Below are 26,680 nucleotides of genomic sequence, written 5' to 3'. Positions count from 1 at the left end.
ATATGGCATCATTGGCAACTAGAACGCTCAGGGGCCGTTTCGATAGTTCCTAGCCTTTAATAATTTTCCATCATTCCTTCATCAGAGTATATATGGCATCATTGGCAACTAGAACGCTCAGGGGCCGTTTCGATAGTTCCTAGCCTTTAATACTTGGCAATATAATCACTTATCAAGATGGACTCTCGTTGAAGATCAGCAAGATCAACCAACAGATCCATATAAGAGGCCATGGACTCATCCATTGAAGACCAGCAAGGTCAATCAACCAGATCCATGCCCGATTCAGAAAACAACTCCAACTCTGTTCCAATATCTTCCTCGACGCACGCGTGGGTATCCTAGGCAACCCAGAGCCCGAGCACCGTATGGTCAGCACCCTCTAGGATCCTTCGCAGGTAACCTAGCGCTTCACGCATAGGCCGCTTCCTTGGCCCCTCATCCACCGTACCGGAAGCTCACCATTTTAACCGCACCGAGGCTGGTCAAGACCTCGGCCGACCTTGCTACGCGAGACGTCCTTCATTGACTCCCCGTCAGCAGTTGCAACTTTACCATCACGACTTTAATCACAAGATGGTCAAAATGCTCCCCCCAGCATTCTTGACATAAAACAATCATTTACAAACAGCATTTACAAACAGTATTTACAAACAGTTTACAACACAATTTCTATTTTAACTTTCATTTTTCCACATTATCCCTCACATCAATCTACATTACTTATTCCATATTCCATTTATATGTATACTCATCCCATCACATCATTTCTATCTCATCACTTCAGATTCCCTCACATCGCATATCGTATATTCACATCCATACATCCACATCTATATGCGTACATTCACATCTACATGCATACATCTACATCTCTATGCATACATCCACATCCACGTTCACATTCACCTCCATACATCTACATCTACATGTGTACATCCACATCTCCATTCACATCTACATCTATACATCTACATCTACATGCATCCATCCACCTCCACATCCACATCTACATCTATACATCTACATCTACATGCATACATCCATATCTCCATTCCCATCTACATCTATACATCTACATCTACATGCATCCATCTACCTTCACATCCACATCTACATCTATACATCTACATCTACATGTATACATCCACCTCCACATCCACATCCGTATCTATACATCTACATCTACATGTATACATCCACATCCACATCTATACATCTACATCTACATGCATACATCCACATCTCCATTCACATCGACATCTATACATCTACATCTACATGCATCCATCCACCTCCATATCCACATCTACATCTATACATCTACATCTACATGCAAACATCCACATCTCCATGCATGATAAAATTCTTTTAATTAATCTAGGATGATAGTTCCTAGAATATGGTAGAAAGTCCTCTTTTTATGCTTTGAATGAATTTATTTTATGCGTAATTTCTATAAAAATTTTGCCATAGCTCCGCTACTATGATTGATAAATCTCAATTTTTTTTCTAAGGGATAAAGCTCTTTATTAAAGAAATAATTAGAATGGTCTCTAATTGGATCATCAATCCATAATGGTCTCTAATTGGATCATTAAGAAAACAATTAGAATGGTCTCTAATTGGATCATCAATCCATAATGGTCTCTAATTGGATCATTAAGAAAACAATTAGAATGGTCTCTAATTGGGTCATCAATCCATAATGGATTGAATCATCAATGTGCATAAACTAAAAGCATAGCAAAAAGCCATTAATTTGGCCTCAAGAATAGCTTAATCTTGGATTAAGGAAAAGCTTTATGAAAAGCTTCATTTGGATTGAGAATGGGTCATGAGTATGACCATTTCTTGAGTGAGAGAGAGAAATTATAAAAACCATTAGAATTTAAATATAAGTGGAAATTAACTTCTATAGCATTTATTAAATTATGTAACTCTTCACTACTATTCACCAATTAACTTCATTAGCATTTAAAAAAAACCATACCAATTAAACTTCTCAAGCTTGAGAGGGGTTGAGAAGAGAGAATCATTGAGAAATCATAGAAAAGATCGAAATTCAATATACTTACCTTATGATTTGCTTGATTCTTTATTCACGGTAGAGGCCCCCAACCAATCAATTGGTTTAGTATGTTGATGGAGCCACCAATGGAGATTGAAGAAAGAGAGAGGTATCAAAAACTAGTGAATTATTAAAGAATTCACAGTTCTTGGCTTAGGTAGAGTAGAGTAACAAGGCATAAGACACTATATATTTTAGCTTAGGTGGAGTAGAGTAACAAAGCATAAGACTCTATCTAATTTGGCTTAGGTGGAGTAGAGTACAAAGCATAAGAGACTATATATTTTGGCTTAGGTGGAGTAGAGTAACAAAGCATAAGAGACTATATATTTTGTAGTAGAGTAACAAAGCATAAGAGACTATGTTTTTTTTTTTTCAACAAGGGGAGGCTTCTATTTATAGGAAAATTTGAGCTCCTAACCAAACAAACTGATTCTAGAATTTTCCAAGTCGGTTTGGTCACTTTTTGACCATTTTAAGGTCAGTTAAGCTAACTTTTTGGAACTAGACTTGAATGAGGAGAGAGGAGAGATGAAATATCTCAATTTTTATGAGTTTAAAACTCATTCAAGCATGTGAAATATGCACCTCCTTTAAAGAATTCCCCTTCCTTACATATGTGTCAAAATTGTATTGCTCATAGTTTTTTACTAATAAACCTTGTACATTTTCAACTCTTCATCTTATGTGAAATATGTACCTCCTTTAAAGAACTCCTCTTCCTTACATATGTGTCATAGTTTTTTTACTAATAAGCCTTGTACATTTTCAACTCTTCATCTTATGTGAAATATGCACCTCCTTTAAAGAACTCCCCTTCCTTACATATGTGTTTATTTACTAATAAACCTTGTACATTTTCAACTCTTCATCTTATGTGAAATATGCACCTCCTTTAAAGAACTCCTCTTCCTTACATATGAGTTTATTTACTAATAAACCTTGTACATTTTCAACTCTTCATCTTATGTGAGCATTTACTCATTTTTGGGTATCTTCTTTTACAATTTGGATTTATCTCCTCCCTACACATGGATTGATGCTATTGGCCCATAGAAACCTTAATTGGACCATAGTCTAAAGATTTCTGAAAATCTAGGCCCTTAGACTAAGGTTCTTTATACCTATTCCCAATTAATTCCAATTGCACATTGGAAATTTCTTTTTGAATTTCTGTTTCAGGGGAACTTATTTTAATAAGATGAGTTATTTTTCTATCCAAAAATATTCATAATCTGAATATTCTCTCTCTAGAATATTTTCTCTCTCTAGGTTAAAACAGTTAGAAACAAGGTCTTTATATTTCTGAAGAGGGATTGATTACGGGGGAAGATACTAGACATCAAAAAGGGGGGTTGGGGGAGGAATCTTACATTCTACCCCACTTAAAAAACGCGAGATGTCCTCATCTCGCAACTTGGAATAATTTTGCAAGATGCACGAATATGAGACTTAGAGAAAATTTTTAATCAAGATTAACCACCAAGAAAAGTCTTAAAGAGAGCAAGATTCAAAATAAGAACAAGATTTAAACTTTACTCATTCACGGGACTTATACAGTAAAGATAGAAGAACTCTTTACACTTCCATAAGCCCATCCATCATATGGTCACAAAAGCAGTCCTCACAAGCTGCACAAGTATAGGGTAACTCATCTATGGGAATGATTCTGCTGGTTATTGCCGCACCTATCTCAGTGGTATGAGGTGATCTAACAAAAGGACCTCTGAGAGGCAAGCCAAAAACGGGGTAAAGGCATATCTTCTCATGAGGAAGAAAACATGCCAGTAAAAAGACCCGCTCAGAAAACCCAAGATGCCTTGATCTCATGACACAGTAGTATCGGGGACCCAAACCCAAAGCTTCAATAACCATGGCCAAGCGGACATTGTTACGAAAGTGTTGCTGACCCCAGGGTGTTACCCTAGTTATGTTTTGATAGGTCCGCCATTTGGTCTGCGCTACAGAAGTTCCTAGGTGAGGAAAAAGTGAGCGCTCATACTGTTCTATAAAGTCTTTCTTCACAGACTCTCTTGCGTCTTGAAGGTGAGAAATCATCAGGGATAAAACTAATTCCTGTTGCCAAGCCATGAAGGAGATTAAGAAAGAAAAGAGATTGATGGGAGTAAGATTACTGTGAGCGACAAGTAAAAGTTACGACTTATATAAAGGAAGGAGCTAGCGTAACCTAGAAGCCAACGGTAACTTGCCACTGAAGTTTTACCGTCTTTCCATGATTTGTGTTTGACACATTTCTCTATAGAAGGCATTAAGAATTTTGAGATGAGGAGATAAAAGAAACTTGTAGGCTAAGTCACCTACTTTCATTGAATTCAGATATAAGGATCACAATATCTGGGGGATAACTTCTTATACTCCCCAAGAGATAAAGAACTTCTTTTGGGCCATACTCGAATGAAAACCAAAACCTTGGTATCCAAAACACCGATTCTCACTTCTAAACTCATTGTTCTAAATCCTTAAATTAGGCGTGACTCCTGAGAAGTATTTTAGGAAAAGGGTATTCCTTTTTTAAACAGAAACTTTCTTTTATTTTAGAGAGGGAATAATTATAAGATCCGAAAGGGAGATTCTTACTCCTATATACCTCGAAGGCTGGGGAGGAATCTTACACCACCCGACCGTAGTGTATGGTTTGCCACCACTACCATAGATGGTAGGAAATTTAGGTACATTGGGAGTGTTAAAAGGTGGCTTTGTGAAAGCATTTGACCCATAATCTCGCCGATGATTCACCCATGTATTTGTATACTTTTCCTCATATACCTTGACCAAGATCATTGCATCCTTGAGAGCTGTTGGTCTTTGTGCCTTCATATCCATTCCAATTGCATTCTTCAAGCCCTTGATATACTTCACTATTTTAAACTCTTCACTAAACCATTCAACATGAAGTATAAGTTCAAGAAACTTATGTGTATATTTCTTCACACTCAAGTATCTTTGTTGTAGATTTGTTGTAGATTGTCTCATTCACAAAACATTTTATCTTTTTGCATCTTGGAAGTGAATGCTTCTCTCATATCTGCCTTGAATGCATCCCAACTTGTGACCTCATAATCTTGTGATTGGAGATGCATCCACCATGCATGAACATACCCTTCCAAGTGTAAGGTAGCAAAGTAAACCTTTGCTTTCTCACGTCAAGGGTTTATCTCAAAATAGAGATCCAATTTGTTCACCCACTCCTCAAAGATGTCATTGTAGTATCTTCATCACCACTAAACTTTGAAAGGATAATCTTTTACAGCCTTGATTCCATCTCCATCCCCATGATGGTCACCATGCCTATGCATAGGCTCATCCATATAATCATTTTTATCCTCAAACTCACCAACAAGATCTTCCTCAACAACATGAGGTCTTGAAGCATCACCTCGATGAGTATTCCCCTTGAATGGAACATGACCATCACTCCTTGGGAATTTTGAGCCTTCATTCCTTAGGTTTGGAAATGCATGAACCTTTCCTTTGCCTTCATTTGGTGTGTACGGAAGCATTGGGTTGCGCATAGCACCATAAGTAGAATGAAAACCTAGGTGATGGTTCTCTTTGTCTTCAACATGAGCTTGTCAATGAACATTATGAGATCGTGCACCCTTATCTTCATCCTTTCTCTTTATGTCATCATGAATGCCCCTAATCTCTTTCATTATTGGTTGCATCATTCTTTTAACAAGTGGTTGCATCATGGATTCCATCCTGCTTTCTCATCATCATCATCATTTGTAACATGTCATTTGTCATAAGCGGGAATTGCGGGGGTGCGTTTTCTCCTCCCAATTGATTTGATGCATTGGCCACATTTTCAAAACTTGGCCCCATTTTCACATTATTTGTCTTATGTGTCATATTTTCATTGTCGTTGTCCCCTTGTAAACTCATGTCCTCTTCATCAATCACCTCTACATGATATTCATTCACCATTTCGCTGTCTTCTCTTATATCTTGAAGTCCCATCGCTTGCTTGGATGGATGCCCCTTGGCATAATGGCTAGTAAAAGGTTCAAATGGTGTCGAAAATTGTTGATCTAGGGCTCTATGGATAGCTCTTGTTGCATTGTATCCAAATATTCAATAACAAAAAATGTTAAGATAGCCCTAATATTCTTTGTTTTAGGCTTTGTACAACATTGCTAAAAATAGTAATTTGGCTCCAAAACCCTAATATGAAGTTAGAATTTTTTCGGCAATAGATTTTGGAAAGATCTTAAGTGGTACTATCCCTAAACAAAAATCCTGTTGCTTGACTCAAAGTGGAAGTATTCTCTGTTTTGACTTTTGTGTGTTGACCAAGCATGCAGTACCTAATTCCAAATTTTTTTGTGTCATTTGGTAGGTCTCAGGGAGTACTATAAGTATATCCAATAACTTTTTTGAACCTTCAAAACCCCTTGGACTAAATTAGGGCTTTATGAATCTAGTGAAACCCTAAATAAGGCCCACTTCTGGTATTTGATTTATGCAATCATTAGCTTGTTTCAAAGCTCTAGAGAAGAAATTTGTAATGCGATGTAGAGACCTTGTCACTTGCCCAAAACCCTGATGATTGAATTAGGATTTTTATTACATCCACACATGAATTTCTGAGCAAAATCGAACAGCATCCCCTTTGAAATTGGGAAAAATCTCAATGTAATGAAGTGTTACAACACTCATGCACTCATTGCCAAATTGCCCTAATGTCCAATGAAATCCAATTGCATGTGAATTTGACCATTGTAAGTGTCTTTTTGCATGCCAAAATCACTGCACAATTGTCCCAATACCTCACCCATGCATCATTTTGCCACAAGATTTCTCTTGATATTGTCTTGAGGATGTACGTCGGTGGAGCATGTTGAAGCTTTTCGATTTCCCCGGCCAAGCTCTTTACCCAAGTTCACAATCCAAGGGAAAAGTTTTGGGCCATTTCTTCCCCACTATGTACCTTAATCCCTCACCGTATCACTTTCCTATGGCACTCATGGCACAGTGAGTTCAAGACATGCTCCCCACGGTCTCTCCTCCATATATCGGGGTACCCTCACACATCACTAGTATGCTAGAAATAGAAGGTGTAATGCAAAGTGATGTGGAGAGTGAATGAACTATTTAAACAGGTGGTGAGATCACTTACAAATTGATTTTAAGCATGACTCATGCTTTTACAATTGTTCATACATTCAAGTATGTACGCATGCACCATCAATCATCACTAATGATTCAACACATCCAAAGTTAAATCTAATAGTGATTAGAAATGAAATTTCTCAAAGCCTTTTCTTTGATGCTTACCATTAATAATCTTAAAATCCCCTTCATAGCATATGTTTGCCAAGATTTTTGCACATTTGGCATACCATTTACATGCATTTGAGAATTTGAAGCATCCAATAAGCAATAGCAAGGTAAATAATGCTTCCAAAAGCTTGAAATAAACCACAAGGCTCCACAAGAGGATGAAAATGATTCATTCTTAGCAAAATCCAAACTTGAGAGCAATGGTTGATTAATTGGCCATTTGGTAAGAAACTTTGCTTAATTATGTCATCATTAATTGGTTCGCTTGGAAGAAAACCCCAAATCTCAAGTGTAGATTCAAGAAGTCCAAGAAATCAATCAATTGATGCAATAAAATGTTTATCAATTGTTCAAATGTTACCAAGAAGCCACAATATTGAATGTTGGTTGCTAAATGATCTTGCCTTGATGAAAAACATGGGCCTTGTAGCCTTTTGAAGAGTCCATGGCCCTCAAATCTAATGAAATAGGTCTCCAAGATGGTAGAAACTGATAGAAGATGCCATTGCTAAGCTTAAGAAAGCATTTAAGTTTGTATTCACACTAGAATGGAGTCCCACTTCAAGAAAATGGCACCCTTCTCTATAGAAAATGGGCACCCTTCTCTATAGAAAATGTCACCCTTCTCTATAGAAAATGGGCACGGCCTATTGTTGCCTCTCTAAACCATAGATTAGGAGCTAATTATGCTCAATAGTATCCCCCTAATGTTGCCTAAATGATAGTATTCAAAGGTGAGATGATGCAACCAAGAGCGATGATGAAACGTGGGTTTCCTTCAAGCACATAAGGGCTGGAAATTTATCTAGAAAACCATGGTAAAATTTTGGGATCAATAGGAAGCTCTGATACCACTGCCATGAACTATGATTGACCACTCAAATAATGGAGTGGGAACATGGGTTTAGGAGCACCATCCATGAGCAAGGAGAAGCCTTAGGGCAAGATTGCCAAAAATCTTGTTAGCTTTTAATTCATGATTAGTATGAGTTAATTCTGATTATAGTTCACATTGGCCTATATACCATGGCCCCCTTTTCACACATACTTATTAATGTCCACCCTAGTTGGCCTAGGTCCCTCACTTACACTTGGCCCCTGCCCTAATACAATGTATGCTTTTGGCCTTTGGCCTCCTATGTACAATTTGTCTCCACAGTCATGTGTCCACCGCTTCATTACAAATGTGAAGAAAGACATTAGGGAAAATGTGGACTCATTTTTGGGCCCTCTAAGAAATGCCAAGTCATCATTCTATTACGAAAAGGGGGATCATGGATAACTCTATCCATAGTACCTCAAAACTATGTCATGTAACATATCATTGGAAAGATCTTCATGAGAGGATTCTAACACACCAACCTTCGACGAATTTGGAGTTTTTATGCTCAAGTTATGGCCTTCCCACCAAAAAGTAACCTCAAAATTTCCGTAGTCTCACCCTCATTGGTCCTTATGGAATATTCCCTAGAATCTCAAAGAGATTAAAAGGCCCAAAAGTGAGTCCAAATTTTCCCTATTGGAACTTCGGGTGGTCACTTATGCACCAAATTTATTTTCCATTTCTCTCGGACCATATACTTGTGTTTTGTTCAATTTATTGTCATTTTTAATGATACAAGAGTTGAATAATTAAGACATCAAAGGGACAACCAGCAAAGGGACAACCAGTAAAGGGAGAACCAGCAAAGGGAGAGCAGGAGCAAAAGAGCATCGGATCCATCGATCACAGGGTTAGGTGGGGAGTCTAAACCGGTGAGTACAATGTAAATAAGAGTAAGCAACTCAACCCTACAATGTAAATAAGAGTAAGCAACTCAACCCTACAATGATTTCATAAACTAGATATAAAAAACTCTCTTCTTACCATTTGTAGGCCCCAGATTCTATACATATATCACTGCCATGCTTACAAATGTGGTCAACTTAGTGGCTGGTCCAGACAATGAGATGTACGTGTTTAGTTGGGTGTACTTACTTTTCTTTGTATTAGTTATAAATGCCACATCTAACTTTGTATGCATGTTCTTGTGATTCAGGATTGAAGCATGGTTGGAAAAGATAAATAAACCATCTCTCTCTCATGCTTGTGAGCCTTGCACACAAAAGTGGTAAACTTTGTTTGGGCAGACTTTCCAACTAGCTTGTAAGTGGAGTTTGTAGATTTAGAAGAATTTTCTCCTTTGAACAAGTTCTCCAATGAGTTGGCATGGGGTGCAACAGAGCTTGCAGTCGGCTTTTTATTGCCGATCAAGGTTGGTTTGTTACTTGTTGCCTAGCATCTCATTTTCCACTTGTTCATGAGAGTGCAACCAAGAATGGGTTGGCATTGTGGTGCAAAAATACTTTGTTATATGACCAAGGTTATGTTCGACATGGCAAGAGGGTAAGAGTAGCCTCTATGGTTATGTTTGGTATGGCGGGAGGGTAGGATGTCCATGAAAGACATGATAATGAGTATGACCTTCATTTCAGGTATTGATTTGACATTGGGAATGTTTTCTAGGAGGGAAGATTTCCCTATGCCGACCATGCATCATGTTCGTGGTGCTTAAGTGGATCCCAGGAGCTTTCCACTAGCAACTAGGAGTGTGCTCATGGAAAGTAGGCATCTTACGTTTCCAAGGACCAAGGCGGCACGGACATATATACATGGGGGGGCTGAGAGAACATGTATATTCCACTGGTGAGACTAATTATTCATGATTTATCCATCCATGCTTGTTCTCATGCTTTATCCATCCATGCATGCTGGCTCTCAATCTTATGACATTTGATAAGAAGAAACTTTGTTTTTATAGGTGTCTTATCACTACATTCACAGAGGTTAGTCATAGCATCATTGATTTGTTTGCAGGTTATGGTGGGATGGGTAGAATGTTATAGTCAGTACTACACAATCAGTACACATAGGCATTGTCTATGCATTGAGCATGATGTAAATGGTTATGATGCACTTTTGTGAGGGGCCTTCACTCTGAACCTGACAGATAGCCGCATGTTTGACATGCACATGATCTATGATTACCATTGTATATATCATAAAGAAAAGACCATGGTAGTGCACAGCATACCTAGTCAAACTTTATGTATATTTATGTTTTGTCATGGGTATGTATAGGGGCTAGGGTTTTTCCCTTGTACTCCCCAAGGGTTTTTTCACCTAAATCCAGAGACCCTTGTGTGATATATATGGCTAACATCATCATAATAGGGCTCACCTATATATACCTATTTATAATGATAATCTATCTATTTTTGGGAGCGAATCTTGGCTCTCTCTATCTACATGTGATGTAGCATATTGGTTTCAAGTCATCTACACAGGACCATGATCTTTATGACATTTCATGGATGTTTTCCTTATTTATAACATTTACTATGGTTTTGTTCCTTTCACGAATGTTTATGACTTTTTCTGTACGTGATGTCACCCATATTCTTAGTGAATGGGCTCTTGAAATTTCCATTCTTAGTGAATGGGCTCTTGAAATTTCCATGTGTCAAGGAATGTCAACAACACTTTTGTATTTTCATTGTATGGACTCTTATTAATTTCATGTATCAAGTAATATGCCAATAATAGAATGAAACTTATGTTGACATTTGAAACCTCCAGACTTGTCATATGGTGTTATAGAAGATAAGAATGTTTTTGGGGAAAATGGGAATGGAAATATTGTTCCCTTCTTTGGATTCTAGAGTATAGGATGGTGGGTTTTTTGGGGAACAAACCCACTAGTTGGATACACAGTCTCTCTCTTTGTAAAAGAAACCTAGATCTAACTCTACTTCTCAAAAAGCTTCAATACTTGTTGTGCTCATTGTCAACACCTTCTTCCACACTTTCAACAATGTCCTAGATGGTCCCTTTCTCATCCACCCATTCCCAATAGTTATTGCCACACCTCTCTACTATTAGGGGTGTTTCTATGCCCATTTATTGACTCAAAAAAGACTACACCTTGATGTGTAGTATAAAGAAAGAGAGAGAGAGAGAGAGAGAGAGAGAGAGAGAGAGAGAGAGAGAGAGAGAGAGAGTTTTGGGAAATTCTTGAGGAGGTACTATAGGGGGCTGAATTAAATCACAGTGAAGAATAAATATCCAATCCCTAGGATTGAAAAACTTCTAGATCGACTTCACAGAGCCCGTCTTCACACAAATTGATTTGAAGTCTAGCTACTATCAGATTAGGGTCAAGGAAGAAGACATCCCAAAGAAAGCATTTAATTCTAAATATGGGCATTATTAATACATCATGATGTTTGGGTTGACTAATGTGGGCATTTAATTCTAAATATGGGCATTTAATTCTAAATATGGGCATTTAATTCTAAATATGGGCATTATTAATACATCATGATGTTTGGGTTGACTAATGCCCTAGTAAAATTTAACAGGCTCATGCAAGATATATTCAGGAAGCATCTTGACAATCATGTTTTGGTGTTCTTTGATGATATTCTGATCTACTCTAAGGATGAGAAAGAGCACGAAGCCCAAGTTAGAGAAGTTCTAGAAATCCTAAGGGAGTATCAACTCTTTGCTAAAAAGTGTAAGTGTACCTTCTTTCTAGAAAAAAATGAATATTTGGGATTCATTGTCTCTAAGGATGGGATTTCAATAGACCCGGCAAAGGTACAAGATATAGTGGAATAGCCTTAACCATCCAACATCAAGGAGATTCAAGCATTTCTTGGAATCATAGGGTGGTACCAAATATTTACTCAAGATTATGCAAAGATAGCCACACCTTGATTGAAGATATTTAAAAAGAATACAAAAATAGTTTGAACTAAGAAGCATCAACAAAGTTTTGATAAACTCAAGGTGTCTCTCACAACTTCACCCATCCTTCAACTGTAAAATTTTGATGCACATTTTGAAGTAGTCACTAATGCTAATGGATTGGCTACTGGTGGAGAAGGAAAACTAGTAGCTTACACTTGAAGGAAACTCAAAGATTACGAGAGAAACTATGCTACTCATGGTCTAGAACGTTTGGCTATAATTCATTCTCTTAAGTTATTGCAACAATACCTACTTGGCAGAAGGTTCATGTTTACTATAGATCATAAGAGCTAAAGTGGATTTTTATGAGAATTTGACTTTAAAATCAAATATAGACAGGGCAAAGCTAATGTAGTTGTAAAAGCATTGAGTAGGAAGTTCTTTGTGTCTACAATCTCTATGATAGTAACCCTTTACTTATGGAAGTGAAGTACAATGCAGCCTCCTTAGATGAGTACTTTGGGCATAATTTACAACTCTTGGCCCAAACAACTCACTCTGAGAAAGAGAGTAGGATAATCAAAGATTACACTCTTTTGGATTCTTATTCGGCCAACTAAGGCTGTGCATACCAAACATTAAAGAGTTAAAAGATCAATTCCTACGTGAAGCTCATGATATGCAACATTGGCCAGACATCCAAGATATGTGAAGATGTTGAATGTTCTACTACAAACGAGTTTCTCTTGGCGAGGATTCAAGAAAGATATACTTAGGTATGTCACACAATTCTTATCTTATCAAAGGAACAAGGATGAAAGGCCAATTTCACCCCTAGACATTCCTCAAATGAAGTGGGAATGTATCAGTATAGATTTTTTTACAATCCTTCTTTCTGTATAAGGGGGTTATGACTCTATCACGATGGTGGTGGAAAGGCTAACAAAAGTAGCCCATTTAATTTCTCTCAAAAACACCTTCAAGGAAATGGACATTCTAAGAATATTCATCAAAGAGATATTCAAACTGCATGGTTTGCCACCAAAAAGGATTGTCAGTGAAAGGGATACAAAGTTTACTTCTCGGTTTTGGACTGATCTTTTTAAGGGGATTGTAACTCAATTAAACTTTAGCATGGCCTCTCATCGAGAGGTAGATGGTCAGACTGAAAGGGAAAATCAAGTCATTGAAGACACTCATGGCTTGTTAGAATGCGAGCCAAATCTATGGCTTCATTACCTGCCCATTGGTAGAATTTACCTATCACTCAACTATCACAAGAGGATAGGTATGTCCCATTTTAAGGCTTTATATGGTCAAGATTGTATAATACCATTAAATTGGTTTGATCTAATGAATAGAGTAGAAGCCTTTAAACAAATGAATAGAGTAGAAGCCTCTAAACAAATGCTCTGGATTACATTGATCAAGAAATGAAAGTTTTCCGGAAGGAGATCAAGGTTGCCTAAGACATACAAAAACATTATGCTAATGTCAAAAGATCTCAACAATTATTCAAAGAAGGAGATATGGTCTTTCTAAGGGTACATCCAAAAAGAAGCTCTATATCTTTAGGAAAGTATAAAAAGTGATGCCCTCGATACTGTGGACCTTATGTCATCACCAAAAGAATCAATGACCAAGCCTATGAGCTATTGCTACCCCCTCATCTAAAAGTCTATAATGTATTCCATGTAAACCCTTTGAAAGCCTATGTATCTAGTCTTGACCATATCCTAGATGATGATAAAATAGTCATACCATCCCAAAGCACTTAAGAAATTCAACCAAATAGAATCCTTAGTTCTAGAGAAGGGACTCTCGAAAATAGAGTCATTAGGGAATATTTAGTTCGTTTTTGGAAAGACTTCCCAAGAGAAGATGCTACCTCTGAAGATGAACCTAAGTTGTATCAACATTTTCCCTACCTCTTTTTGAGAGGAGGAGACATCTCAATTTCTTTAAGGAGAAAATGATGTAAATTTTAGTTAGAAACCCTTTAGCTTTATTTCTAAATTTTTGTTAGAAACCCTTTAGCTTTATTTCTAAATTTTATTTTATTTTCTAAAAAACAAAGGAGGTGGCGACCAGCTCCTTAGCGCAGCACCCCCCCTTCATCATTAGTCCTCCCTCTCTCTCGCTGGGTGGTGGACCTCCGGCCAGATGATATGGAGCATAAACGTTCTTCGTTATTTCATTCCACCGGCCATGCTGCTGTAGATGCATGCCTTATCTTTTTCCTCCCCACTGGCCAACCACGCTATCCGGCCACGACTTCTTCATCTGCGTTGGCATTGACTCCCGATCCCTATTATGTGCACCATTTTAGACCCCCCACGTACTCCTCCTCGAAAGCCACCGCCATGGCTGGTGGCAGAGGGCTTCGCCTCACTCTCTCCATTTTGTCCCTCGTCAGCAACCAGCTCTACTCACATCCCTCGCTACTCTCGAGTTCTCACCACCTTTTGTAGCGTACCCCCTCCTTACCACTCATCAAGCCACTTGTAGAGGGGGCATTTTTTAAAGTGATCCACGTGTGAACCCCCTCCTCACCACTCATTTGTGCTAGCAACCAGCCCCCCTCACTCTCCATGATTCGCTCATGCATAGCCTCTCACCACCCTCGCCTATACTCACCCCCCTCTCTCAGCCCTCACCACCCCTCTTACACTCCCTTGCCTCATCAACCAAATTCCCCTCACCACTCTCACAATCCCCCTCCATCACTAATTCCCTCACCCACTCATGGACTTCTCCCTCTGGTATTCTTTGTCTCATTCTCCTTCACACTCTCTCTCAATCTCTTGTCCCTTTCTCCCTCTGCCGATCTCCTCTCAAACTACCTACAACTTTCTTGCGCTTCTGCTCCCATATCTAGATGTCTCTTAATGAATCAATGTCTCTCTCTGTTTCTTCCATTTTCACTACTAGGATAAAGAAAAAAACTACAACTTGATTGTTAATTATGAATAAAGCCTAGTGAGTGGTTGAAGAATAAACTGAGATTAGAGGCTCTATCTCCAAGAGGTTCTCAATATACTCTACATAACAGAGTATCTCCATTCAACTCCCAAGCCATGTGAGTTACTTCCCTGAAATAAGCAAAGGCTCAACCACGAAAATAAATAATGGCTCATAGAGGACGTGCAGAATGTGGAGGATGTCGGTGTCGAAGGGTAGTTGACCATGATGAGGATACAATGAAACCTCAAATAGCGGTAGCTCCAAATTTCTCCCAAGGGGAGAACCAGCTCACCTCCCCGTTACCATGCAAATATTAGGCCTCTACCTCGTCGTGTAAGTGGGACTAACTCTAGAAGTTCTTGATTAAGAAAAGGGATTGTCTAATGTATTTAACTAGAGAACTTTTCTTTAAGAAAATAGAAAAGGTTATCTCTCTCATGTGAGAATGTTTGCTGCATGGATTTCTATGTGAAATGTGGATGCAAGATTATGACAAGGCCGGTAATATATTCTAAAGTTGTTGAAAATAAAGCAAGGGACGTGTTTCTCTCGAGGATAACGATTCCCAAGTGATAGATCTAGGGCAACTCGGTACTGCGCGTTAAGCAGTATAAAAGATGTAATCAAAACTCTGTACAAAGGCTATTGCTATATTACTTCTCTTTTGTGAATCCAAGGAGATCTTTATGTATCATCTTTGGATATTTGTCGTGTTTGTCTGTCTTTTTTGTATACTTGTCTTGTTTTTTATTTCCTATGAATTTGTCGGTTAAGTCCAGTATCTTTTGTTGCAATCCAGATTATACGCAGGAGATGATCAGTCTTAAGTAAACATTTCTGCTTGTGCAATCTCCTATAAACCGATAAGTTGTTTCTTCATCATCCTATGCATGTCTCGTATTAGAATGGTGTATTGCTATATGCATAACTAGAGGCACTCGTCAACAAAGTAGGTTGATCGGGGTAGCAGTAAACCTCGACGAGACCACGATGTGTCTTGCTACCTATTTCACTTACTGCTTTACTTGATTCTTGATTCCTTTATGCTCGAATCAATGCTTCATGTCATCACATGAACTGCGCTACTCGGCATGGCTCGAAGCTCAGGAGCTCCAGTTTGCTAGACCTGAAGAAGAACCGGAAGAAGAAGGACCAAAAGAACTAGAAGAAACAAAACATGAATCAAAAGAAGAACCGGTAACTCCACCACCACCACCACCACTATTTATACCACCACCTCCCCGCCTTCTACATTACAACATGCTTCAGCGACTAGCTGTCACAGTGAAGTATCCAAAATTCTCTGGGAATTCCTTTAAGGATGCAGATGCCCACATCCTTCTCTTTGATAGTGCATGGCGCATGAACGTTCCCATGGCATGGTGGATTAGAACCTCAAGAAAGCTGTTTTTCTCTCAACATTACAAAAAAGTGTCGCTCCCTCGGTTGCTCAGTAGTACGAGTATGCTCATTTTCCCACATGCAATGAAATCATAGATGCCTTTCTTCTCAAAGATTCTAGAAAGATAAAACATCAGTGCATGTGCTTGATAAGCTCTGCCGGATGAGCCAAAAAAGCCTTACGGTTAAAGACTATGTTGCTAAGTTTCAAAAGCTTCTCCACACACTAGATGCAACCAATCGACTCATGGAGGAGATCCTTAATTCCTATTTTATGAAGGGACTAAACAAGCAATTATAAAGGGCAGTAGGCTGGTGCCAATCTCATGAGAATGACTCTGGTTGAATCAGATCTCGGGAGAGAGCACGTGTTGGTAGGTTTTTTCAAGAGTAAAGGCAAGACCAAGAGGAAAAGGAAGAGGAAGTCCAAAGGTCTGCTTCTCACTCTTTGGAGGAGGAGGAGGATGATTCTGATCACTCAACTTCAAGTGAGGAATCGAAGGAGGAGGAGGAAGATCGCAAGGCAAGGTCGAAGAGCAAGAAGGTAGGAAAAACAACCAAGGAGCTGCTGGCTATGGCCATGGATCAGTTGACTAGTGAAGGAGCAAAGTCCCCTCCCAAAGTTTGGTGAGGCACTTGGTGTTCAAGGTGTAAGAATCATGGTCATGGAGCCGAAGAATGCGGCTTAAACAAGATCTGATGCGCCATTTATAGAACCGACACACACACTAGAGAGGCATGTAGAAACAATGGGAGGAGAGCCCCTCAACAACCTATAGTCCAAGCCCTAGTGGCGGCGATAGTTCAACACATCCCGCCAATGGCTCCATAGGATTCATGCCAAAGGCCACCATTCCATCCACATGAAAATTTTCCTCACAGGAATGTGCCCAAGGCTCAATGAACCACTTTTGCATGCTTCTATTGCCATGCTCGAGGTCATTGCAAATTTATCTATATGAGATTTGGAGGAATCATAGGGACGTAGTGGAAGGAGCCAAAGCTTCAATATCAAGTCCGTCGGTAGTAAATGCCATGGAAATCCAAGATTAGACGAGAAAGAAGTAATCAGGATGACCACAAAGGTGGCAGAATCATAAGCCATGGTGCCGGTGACAAGATCCATGCAACTCGAGACTCCAGAGGTGGGAAAAGAACCGACCTTGGATAAGTGGGGGAAGCACAAAGTTGTCACTTGGTAGGAGAAAAAAAAGGTATAAATAGAGGTGTTTAATTGGGTGGAAAAGCAGCAAGCCTGAGAGGCGCTACGAAAAATGGACTAGAAAGGCCCAGGCTAATCTTCCGAGAAAAAAGACGACGTTAGCGTACCACGGATGAACCTAGATCATGGAGGAAAACTTCCCTCGCCCACAGCGAGATGAGAACCAAGAGAAAGGTGTGGAGACACTGTGGCAGCAGGAGAAAGGTGTGAAGGCACCGACGAAGGAGGAGGAAAGATGAAGCATTTTAGGATTAATTTTAATGACATTAATTTTAGGATTAATTTTAATGACATTTTAATCAAGTTTGGACCAATGGGAGGGGGGGAGTGAACATTCTATCCACTAGCTTTAGGATCTAAATTAGGTATATTTATTGATATACTTTAGGCTTGTCCTCACATCACCTTTTTTATCTAGTAGCCCCACTAGTATCACTTCACCTCCCTTGGGCCCTGGAATCTGCACAGCCAAAAAGTAGCCCTAAAAATTAAATTTTCCCCTCCAAAAATGTGATTTTATCCCCTAAAATGTGTTTCCATATTATTCTATAGTGAAAAAAGGATTCACCAAGCTTCCTAGCCCCTTTCTATGCTCTTAAACTAATTACACCTATAAACCATTAGTCCTAGAGCTCTCTAATCTTGCATGTAACCTTCTAATCTCTTTCTATTCTTTGTTATAAGCTTGTAATCTCTCTTCAATCCTGTTATATGTCTTTAATCTCTCCTTAATCTTGGAGCAAGTTTCAAACCCTCTTGCAAGTTTCCATATCTTTATTAATCTTGCTATAACCTCTATAATCCCTCTCTAATCTTGCATATAGCCTTCTAATCTCTTCATAATCTTTACTATGAGCTTGTAATCTCTTCATAATCTTTACTATGAGCTTGTAATCTCTCTTCAATCCTCTTGTGTGTCTTTAATCTCTCCAGGTTAATCTTGTAGCAAGTTTCTAACCCTCTTCCAAGCTTCCATATCTCTACTAATCTTACAATAACCTCTTTAATCCCTCTTCTAATTACTTGTAAATCTTGTTGCAAGGTTTAGTGTCTCTATAAGCTCTTGTCTAATCCTCTAGTAGCCTTCTAACCTCCCTATTCCTCCTCTAATCCCACTTAAGTCACTTTATCCTCTTGTAAACAAGTTCTTAGCCATGGAAACATCGAATAGGAGACCTAGTGATTCCATCTCTCAGTATGTTCTTAACAACTCTAGGAATGAGCAAGGTATGTGGGTTGGAGAGAGATTCAGAGTTAATGATTGGTTTACTTAGAGCCACACTCAAGAGGGCCACACAGAGTCAAATCTTGTGGTGTTTTGGAACATGATTGGAAGGGAATATTGCTAGCTTTCAAGAAAACTCGAAATGAAGTCATGGTGCAGTGGTTCAACATGTCTACATGGCTTCAAACATTCATCTTCCTCATCAAATGGAAAAAACCAAGTTTCCTTGTAATTTTAAGTATTTTGTTACTAATGTGGTTCTATTCAAATCATTTTATTATATCCTTGTTGTTCACTTCGTTTTTTTAGTGGTTTTGTGTATGCAGACATATTCCCATCAAGTTATATAGAGGAACAACCATTGAAGAGCATAACACGGACCTTCAGTGCTTTCCATTCCACCAATAGGTGAGGTTTTATTTCCCAACAAGAACCCTAGGACACTTCTTGGCAGTAGAATATTCTTTTTCACACACTCTTACATAGTTCCCTCTAGGCCTCATTAGGCTGTATAGAGTGGCCAATCCCATACAAATGGAGTGTAGATGTGTTTAAACAAAATATGATTAGTGATATCCAATCCTCTTTAAACAAAATATGATTAGTGATATCCAATCCTCTTTAAAATTTACAAAGCCCTCTTGGTAAGTCCCATTCATCGTTTTGTGCACGTGTTTTGTAAGTCCTTGCCCACAAGCCACTCCAGCAATGTTTATTTGCAAATAATTGCAATCTTAGAAGATGAATGGTTTATTTGGAAATGCATGGGATATAGTGGAAGGGGTGCATAAGGGAGATGTATATTATTGCAGAGTTGTGATTTCAAGTATCATACTTTGATACTTGAAAGCATGCTCATTGACAAATTTATACATCTAATTCCACTACAAGCGATGGATGAAGAAAAAGGGGGAGTGGATACCATTGCAGTCATGTGAGGGTGTTGATTCACCCATAGAACTACCACTCAAACTACCCAATGGCACCATTGACCTTGTCAACGCTAGCAAAGAATGGAAGCTAGCAGACGTTTGAGAATACCTACTAATCATGGGATTTGAGGAAGTACAAGATGCAAGCTTGAAGAAGATAGAACGTCGAAAGCTATTAGCTTTTTCCTATTTCATTTTTGTGTTGATTTTTCTAACCATCCATGCTTTGGTGATATTTGTTGATATGTGTTCATGTAGATTTCATGGTTTGTGATTCTTGGAGGTACGGGGGTGTGGAATTACAATTAGGAGTGTAATTGGGTAATGTCAATGTAATTTTTTTTCATTGTAATCCAACTTTTCCCTTTTTGATTGATAATGTAATGAATGGCACGGACTATTTGGATCAAAGCTTGAATGATCACAATAAGTTCAATTTGGATACGTTTGTACAAAATTATTATTTGGTTATGTTTGATTAAATATATTACTTGGATTAAGTATTTTAATTAAAATGAATACGTTTAATAAATTATTTTGGGTGGTCGACCCTTTTTCATTAAGTATGAAATTGTCGATTTCAAACCTTGATTTTTTCTATAAATAGGGAACCTCCCTCATTTTCGTCATTTGTATCACTAGCACTCTCGTTTGCTAGTATATATTCCCTACATCTTGGCTTGCACTCTCATCCCAATCCTAATGGATCATTCCATGGCGTATGAGAACTTTCTTACATTCTTAGAGAGGACTAAGTGGGCTTGCCAACAAGAGATATTTCACATTTTCTCTTGCACCATTGACTTCGAAGCAACTATCCTCCTCACCGAACATGACTACAAGAAGCAGACCTTGGAGTACGCGGAAACATACATAAAGCTCTTTTCTATGATCATCCCCGACAGTAACTCTCTGGGTCCCTTGTGCGAGCTTCTACACTACATCAACAAAATTGATTCAAACTATCCTAAGAGATTGCGTAGGTACCAAGAAGTTGTACAAGAAGATGGGCACTTCAAGGCGCTCTCCACTCAGGAAATGGTTTCTCTTGGTAATGGAAACATGAGCACAAACTTTTTGTCATGGATCTCAACATTCATTCTCATGTTGAATAAACAAGAATCCAATCATGAGGTTGATGTTGGTGGCGACATTGCCCTGGTCGATTTAGTTAAAGGCAAAGAGGTAGATCCAAATCCGGAGCTCCTTGATCAAGTGGTGGAGCAAGATCTGGCCTTGTTTCTTCTTCAACAACATGAAGAGGAAGAAACAGATGAAGGTACCACCTCATGGGCCAGTGGAGAAGGTTCATCTTAGTAATGGTAGTTGTGGATACACCCGTCGTCGTAGATGAGGCCGATGAGATAAGGGCAGCAGTAGATATGCCCGAGTTAGCACTAAGTACGCTTAGCTCCATAGTGGTAGATGGAGAGGAGTTTCTCTTCTTGCAGGACTTAGAAAAAATGTTTAAAGTAAAGCAAGATGAGTGCTTATCTCTCCTTACCATTGGGCTAGATTTTCCACTTGACAACAATAGATCCTCTCAATACATGGCGGACCAACTTGTACCAATTAATGGTATGGTATTAGAGAGTGTTGTCCAATTTGTTCAAGGGAAAATACAAGAATCAGAACAGGGTCAGGTGCCTGAGGAGGAATTCAAAGAAGTACAAGCTAGCTTGCCCCAAGTCAGCTTGGTGCATTCACCTCCTCAACAATTGGAGGAACACAAGTTGTCAATTAACATTGAGCAGCCAGATGTGATAGCATCTGATGAACTACACTCGGTAAGTTAATAATCCCCAGTTTTTTATTCCTATTCATGGCATGACTGATTACTAAAATATGGTTTGTATGTAGCATGTCATGGAGTTGGATGCCTTGGCACATCGTAAGGGTGGCACAAGGGATCTCTTTGGAACTAACTCAGCATTGGCCCATTGCATGGGCCATATTCCAACTAAAGAAATTATGGTTATCCAATGCTTTTAGGGTCAATGCATGCTTGGGTGTAGCCATTTTTGGTGAGGTTCAAGGCATTTTTTGTATATAGGTAACTTGCCCGACCCATAACTTATGCATTGCTCAATGGAATTTAACAAACTTGGTATCCAAGTAGTAGTACACATTCCAATCTTCAATATGAGACCAAAAAAACACAGAAGTAATATTTATAATCTAATAATTAAATTGTTACAAGTTCGATGTGGCATGTGAGGTATGTGTTCTAAATAACATATGTTATAACACTATGCAAAAACATCAAAAATTTGTTCTGCACATACATGCAGCCAAGTAATCATTCTAAAGTACAGTACATGAGCTTCTCCTCAACCATAGGACGCATCCAATTGAGAACATCTGGTATGGTTTAAGGGACCTCCAATGTTGTGCTAAAATTTTGCATATCCATTCAAGGGCATGCTCCATAACTTTTTTTTGGTTTATTGAGAACCTAAACGAATTGAAAAAATGGAATCCACACTAGTGGGACTAGTGCATGGTGGTCTTAAAACACTGATAGTTGGTGATATTGGTATCTTGATTCACCTTGGAATGGAAGAAATTGAAAAAGTTCAATTTTTACATGTGCAAATATCTTTTAATAAATCCAACACTATTTACAATTTTTCAATAAATCCAACACTATTTACAATCTTTTAAAAGAAACTTGCACTTGGATCATAAAGATCAACGCCTTTTTCCCCCCATCAAGAGGCACGGCCATTGATTCTTATTTATAGAACAATTACTATCCGGGATTTACTTCATCTATCGTAATAATAGAAAGGAGTCTCATTTTACGGATCCATCAGTCCAGCCTAGCCCATCCAGTCCCATGGGTTAGCGAACCACCCAACCACTGTAGTGATGGGATCCCATTTAGAATTTGGTTAGGTTTTGTCCCGGGTATCAGGGAAAAGAGTTCCTAGGCCCCCTAGCCGGATATTCATGTAAATTTAACACCAGTCATGCCACTTACACACCCAATATGAAATTGCCTTTTTTCACAGATTCAGCCATCTTTAAAAACAATCATTTAATGAAACCATAGTATCACTGATCACAATCCTCCAAAATATCCGGTTGAATCTTAATTTCCAATCATTCCTTCATCGGAGTATCTATGGCATCATTGGCAACCAGAACGCTCACCACCTGTCCACTCAAGGGCCTTTTCAATAGTTCCTAGCTCATAGTACCCGGCAATATAATCACTTACAAAAATCAAATGGAATCTCCATTGAAGATCAGCAAGATCAACCAACAGATCCATATAAAAGAGCCATGGACTCATCCGTTGAGGACCAGTAAGGTCAGTCAACCAAATCCATGCCCAGTTCCAGAAAACAACTCTTACTCCTTGTTCCAATATCTTTCACGACGCACGTGTGGGTATCTTCAACGACCCAGAGCCCGAGCACCGTATGGTCAGCACCCTCTAGGATCCTTCCCAGGTCACCTAGCGCTTCACTCATAGGCTGCTTCCTTGGTCCCTCATCCACTGTGCCGGAAGCTCACCATTTAAATCGAATCGAGGTTGGTCAAGACCTCAACCGAGCTTACTATGCGAGACATCCTCCGTTGACTCTCCGTCAGCTGTTGCAACTTTATCAGGTAGGACTCCACGACCACATTCTCAAGACAGTCAAAATGCTTCCCCAACATTCTTGACATAAAACAGTCATTTACAAACAGTTCACAAATACAGTTTCTATAATGAACTCACATCATTCCAGATTGTTCCATATCAATCCATATTACTTAACCCAAATCCAATCATATGTGTATCCATTCTTGACCAGATACATCATTTTCCATCCCATCACATCAAATTCATTCACTTCACATAACATCCATTCCAATCTTTCTTAATTTACATTACGTCTCATCACATCCATTTCTCATTACATCTCATTCGTTCACATCTTATATTATTCATTCACATGACATCTCATCTCATCCATTCACTCATATCGACTTCATATCCATTCACATACATATTCGCATTCATTATTCCACATACACATCCACATTCACTTTTACATCCAAACATCCATTTTCACATTCACATTCATACTTCCACATCCACACCCACATTCATACATCCACATCCACATCCACATCCATATCTACATTCACATTCGCACATCCAATTCCACATTCATATTCACACATCTACATCCACATCCTCATCTACATCTACATTCTTACATCCACATCCACATTCATACATCCACATCCACATCCACATTTGCATTCATACATCCACATCCACATCCACATCATACATCCACATCCACATTTGCATTCATACATCCACATCTATATCCACATCCATACATACACATCCACATCGGCATTCATACATCCACTTCCATACATACACATCCATATTCATACATCCATATCCACATTCATATTCATACATCCACATCCACATCCACATCCTCATTCGCACATCCAGATCCACATTTACATTCATACATCTATATCCACAACCATATCCATACATTCATTTCTACATTCCCATTCATATATCCACATACTCCTTCACATCTATTCTTTTACATCACATTCATTCTCGCCCTACCTTAACCCATATGCATCTTATCCCATCAGATACACTTCTTACCTCATCCCATACGCATCTTATCACATCCTATCACATCTCATACCCCTCTTATCACATCCTATCACATCTCATACGCCTCTTATCACATCCTATCACATCTCATACACCTCTTATTAGGCATAAAGACAACTTTAGTAGGAATAACACTTTTATAATAATCCTTTTATGCATTTTACTATACATAAATTCCATTTTAATGAGAATAATACTTTCGAAATAAAAATAAATCTTTTATACATCTTTCTATGCATAAATTTTCATCTTAAAGAAATTAACACTTTTAGAATAAAAATAAATCTTTTATGCATCTATCTATGCATAAAATCACAATTGATAAGAATAACTCTTTTGAATTAAAAATAAAATTCTTTATGCATCTTTCTATGCATAAAATCAAAATTGATGAGAATAACACTTTTGGGTTAAAATAATTTCTTTATGCATCTTTCCATGCATAAATCCAATTTAGTAGGAATTACACTTTTAGAATAAAAGAATTTCTCTTATGCATCTAATTTATGCATAAAATCCATTTATGATAAAAATCTCACTTTTAATATAAAAAAATCTTTTATGCATACAAATTATTTATGATGAAAATCATTCTTTTAATATAAAAGAATTTCTTTTATGCATCTAATTTATGCATAAAATCAATTTAGATGAAAATCTTACTTTTAATATAAAAAAATCTTTTATGCATATGTTTATGCATACAAATCAATCATTCTTTTAATATAAAAGAATTTCTTCATCTAATTTATGCATAAAATCCATTTATGATGAAAATCTCACTTTTAATATAAAAAAATCTTGTATGCATATTTTTATGCATACAAATCATTTATGATGAAAATCATTCTTTTAATATAAAAGAATTTCTTTTATGCATCTAATTTATACATAAAATCATTTATGATGAAAATCACACTTTTATAATAAAATATTTCTAGTATACATTTTTCTATGCTAGAATGAAAATAACCCTTTAAGAATACTCATATGATGGGAATTACTCTTTTTAACATAAAATTTAATTACTAGAAATCCTGTTTTTCTTAATTCATCACTTATGCATAACATAAAAATCAATTTCTCCATGATTACAATAAAATTCTTTCAATTAATCTAGGATGATAATTCCTAGAATATGGTAGGAAGTCCTCTTTTCATGCTTTGAATGAAATTATTTTATGTGTAATCTTTACAAAAATTTTTACCATAGCTCCGTTGCTATGACTCATAAATCTCAATTATTTTAAAGGATAAAGCTTAATATTAAGGGAATGATTAGAATGATCCCTAATTGGATCATTAACCCATAATGGATTGAATTATCAATATTCGTGAAATACATAAACTAAAAGCATAGAAAAAAGCCATTAATTTGGCCTCAAGCATAGATTAATCTTGGATTAAGGAAAAGCTTTATGAAAAGCTTCATTTGGATTGAGAATAGGTCATGAGAATGACCATTTCTTGAGTGAGAGAGAGAATTTACATAAAAACCATTAGAATTAAGCATAAATGGAAATTTATGTGATTCTTTACTACCATTTATCAATTAACTTCAATAGCATTCAAAAACCATTCCAATTAAGCTTCTCAAGCTTGAGAAGGGTTGAGAAGAGAGAAACATTGAGAAATTATAGAAAAGATCAAAATTCACTATTTACCTTACAAATTGCTTGATTCTTTGTTCACGGTAGAGGCCCCCAACCAATCAATTGGTTTAGTATGCTGATGGAGCCACCAATGGAGATTGAAGAAAGAGGGAAGCTCCAATTTCTTCAATTTGGAGAGAATTTTAGGGAATAGTAAAAATTATCATTATTTCAGCATAGTTCTGGTATAGTAAAATTCTCCTATTTTCTATTTGTTGAAAAATAGGTATAGGGAGAGGAGACACACACACAGGAGCAAGCCCTAATGTATATTGCAAACCCTTACCATAGAGGGAAGCCATCTCCCTACTCACAAATGCATAAAGCCATAATCCATAATACACAAGACACACTATGAGTTGTGTCCACACACATCTAACCCTAGCTAATATCCACACACTATGACCAGCTGGACGCGGTCATTTATGTCTCACACATGCTGCTACCTAACATGCCAGCACATAGCATAGCTGGCACACACTGACATCGAGCTTGAATCTCAACAGCCCCTCTCAAGCTCATGATGTAC

General features: G+C 37.9%; 1 protein-coding gene across 9 annotated transcripts in view; it reads left to right on the top strand.

Moving 5' to 3' along the window:
- Positions 1–26,680, top strand: part of LOC147636776 (uncharacterized) — a 117,013-nt gene that overhangs the window by 69,203 nt on the left and 21,130 nt on the right. Inside the window, exons 2-4 of one of the 9 annotated variants that reach the window (XR_015266211.1) lie at positions 9,062–9,130; positions 9,252–9,327; positions 9,415–10,040. The exons of 2 other annotated variants lie outside the window; for them this stretch is intronic. Coding sequence is in view for 1 of the 7 variants with exons in the window: in XM_086800316.1 (XP_086656442.1) it covers positions 19,246–19,331 (86 nt within the window). In the remaining 6 variants the exon portion in view is untranslated. Of the gene's footprint in view, positions 1–6,431; positions 6,747–9,061; positions 9,131–9,251; positions 9,328–9,414; positions 10,041–19,228; positions 20,101–26,680 lie in introns of those variants that run through there. 6 more of the 9 variants (XR_015266212.1, XR_015266214.1, XR_015266213.1 and 3 more) reach the window with 6 other exon arrangements.

Source organism: Cibotium barometz, chromosome 7, assembly GCF_041138505.1.
Source record: "Cibotium barometz isolate CiBa-2024 chromosome 7, ASM4113850v1, whole genome shotgun sequence".
In the NCBI taxonomy this organism is placed as follows: Eukaryota; Viridiplantae; Streptophyta; class Polypodiopsida; order Cyatheales; family Cibotiaceae; genus Cibotium; species Cibotium barometz.
This window is presented reverse-complemented; position numbering and strand designations above follow the sequence as displayed.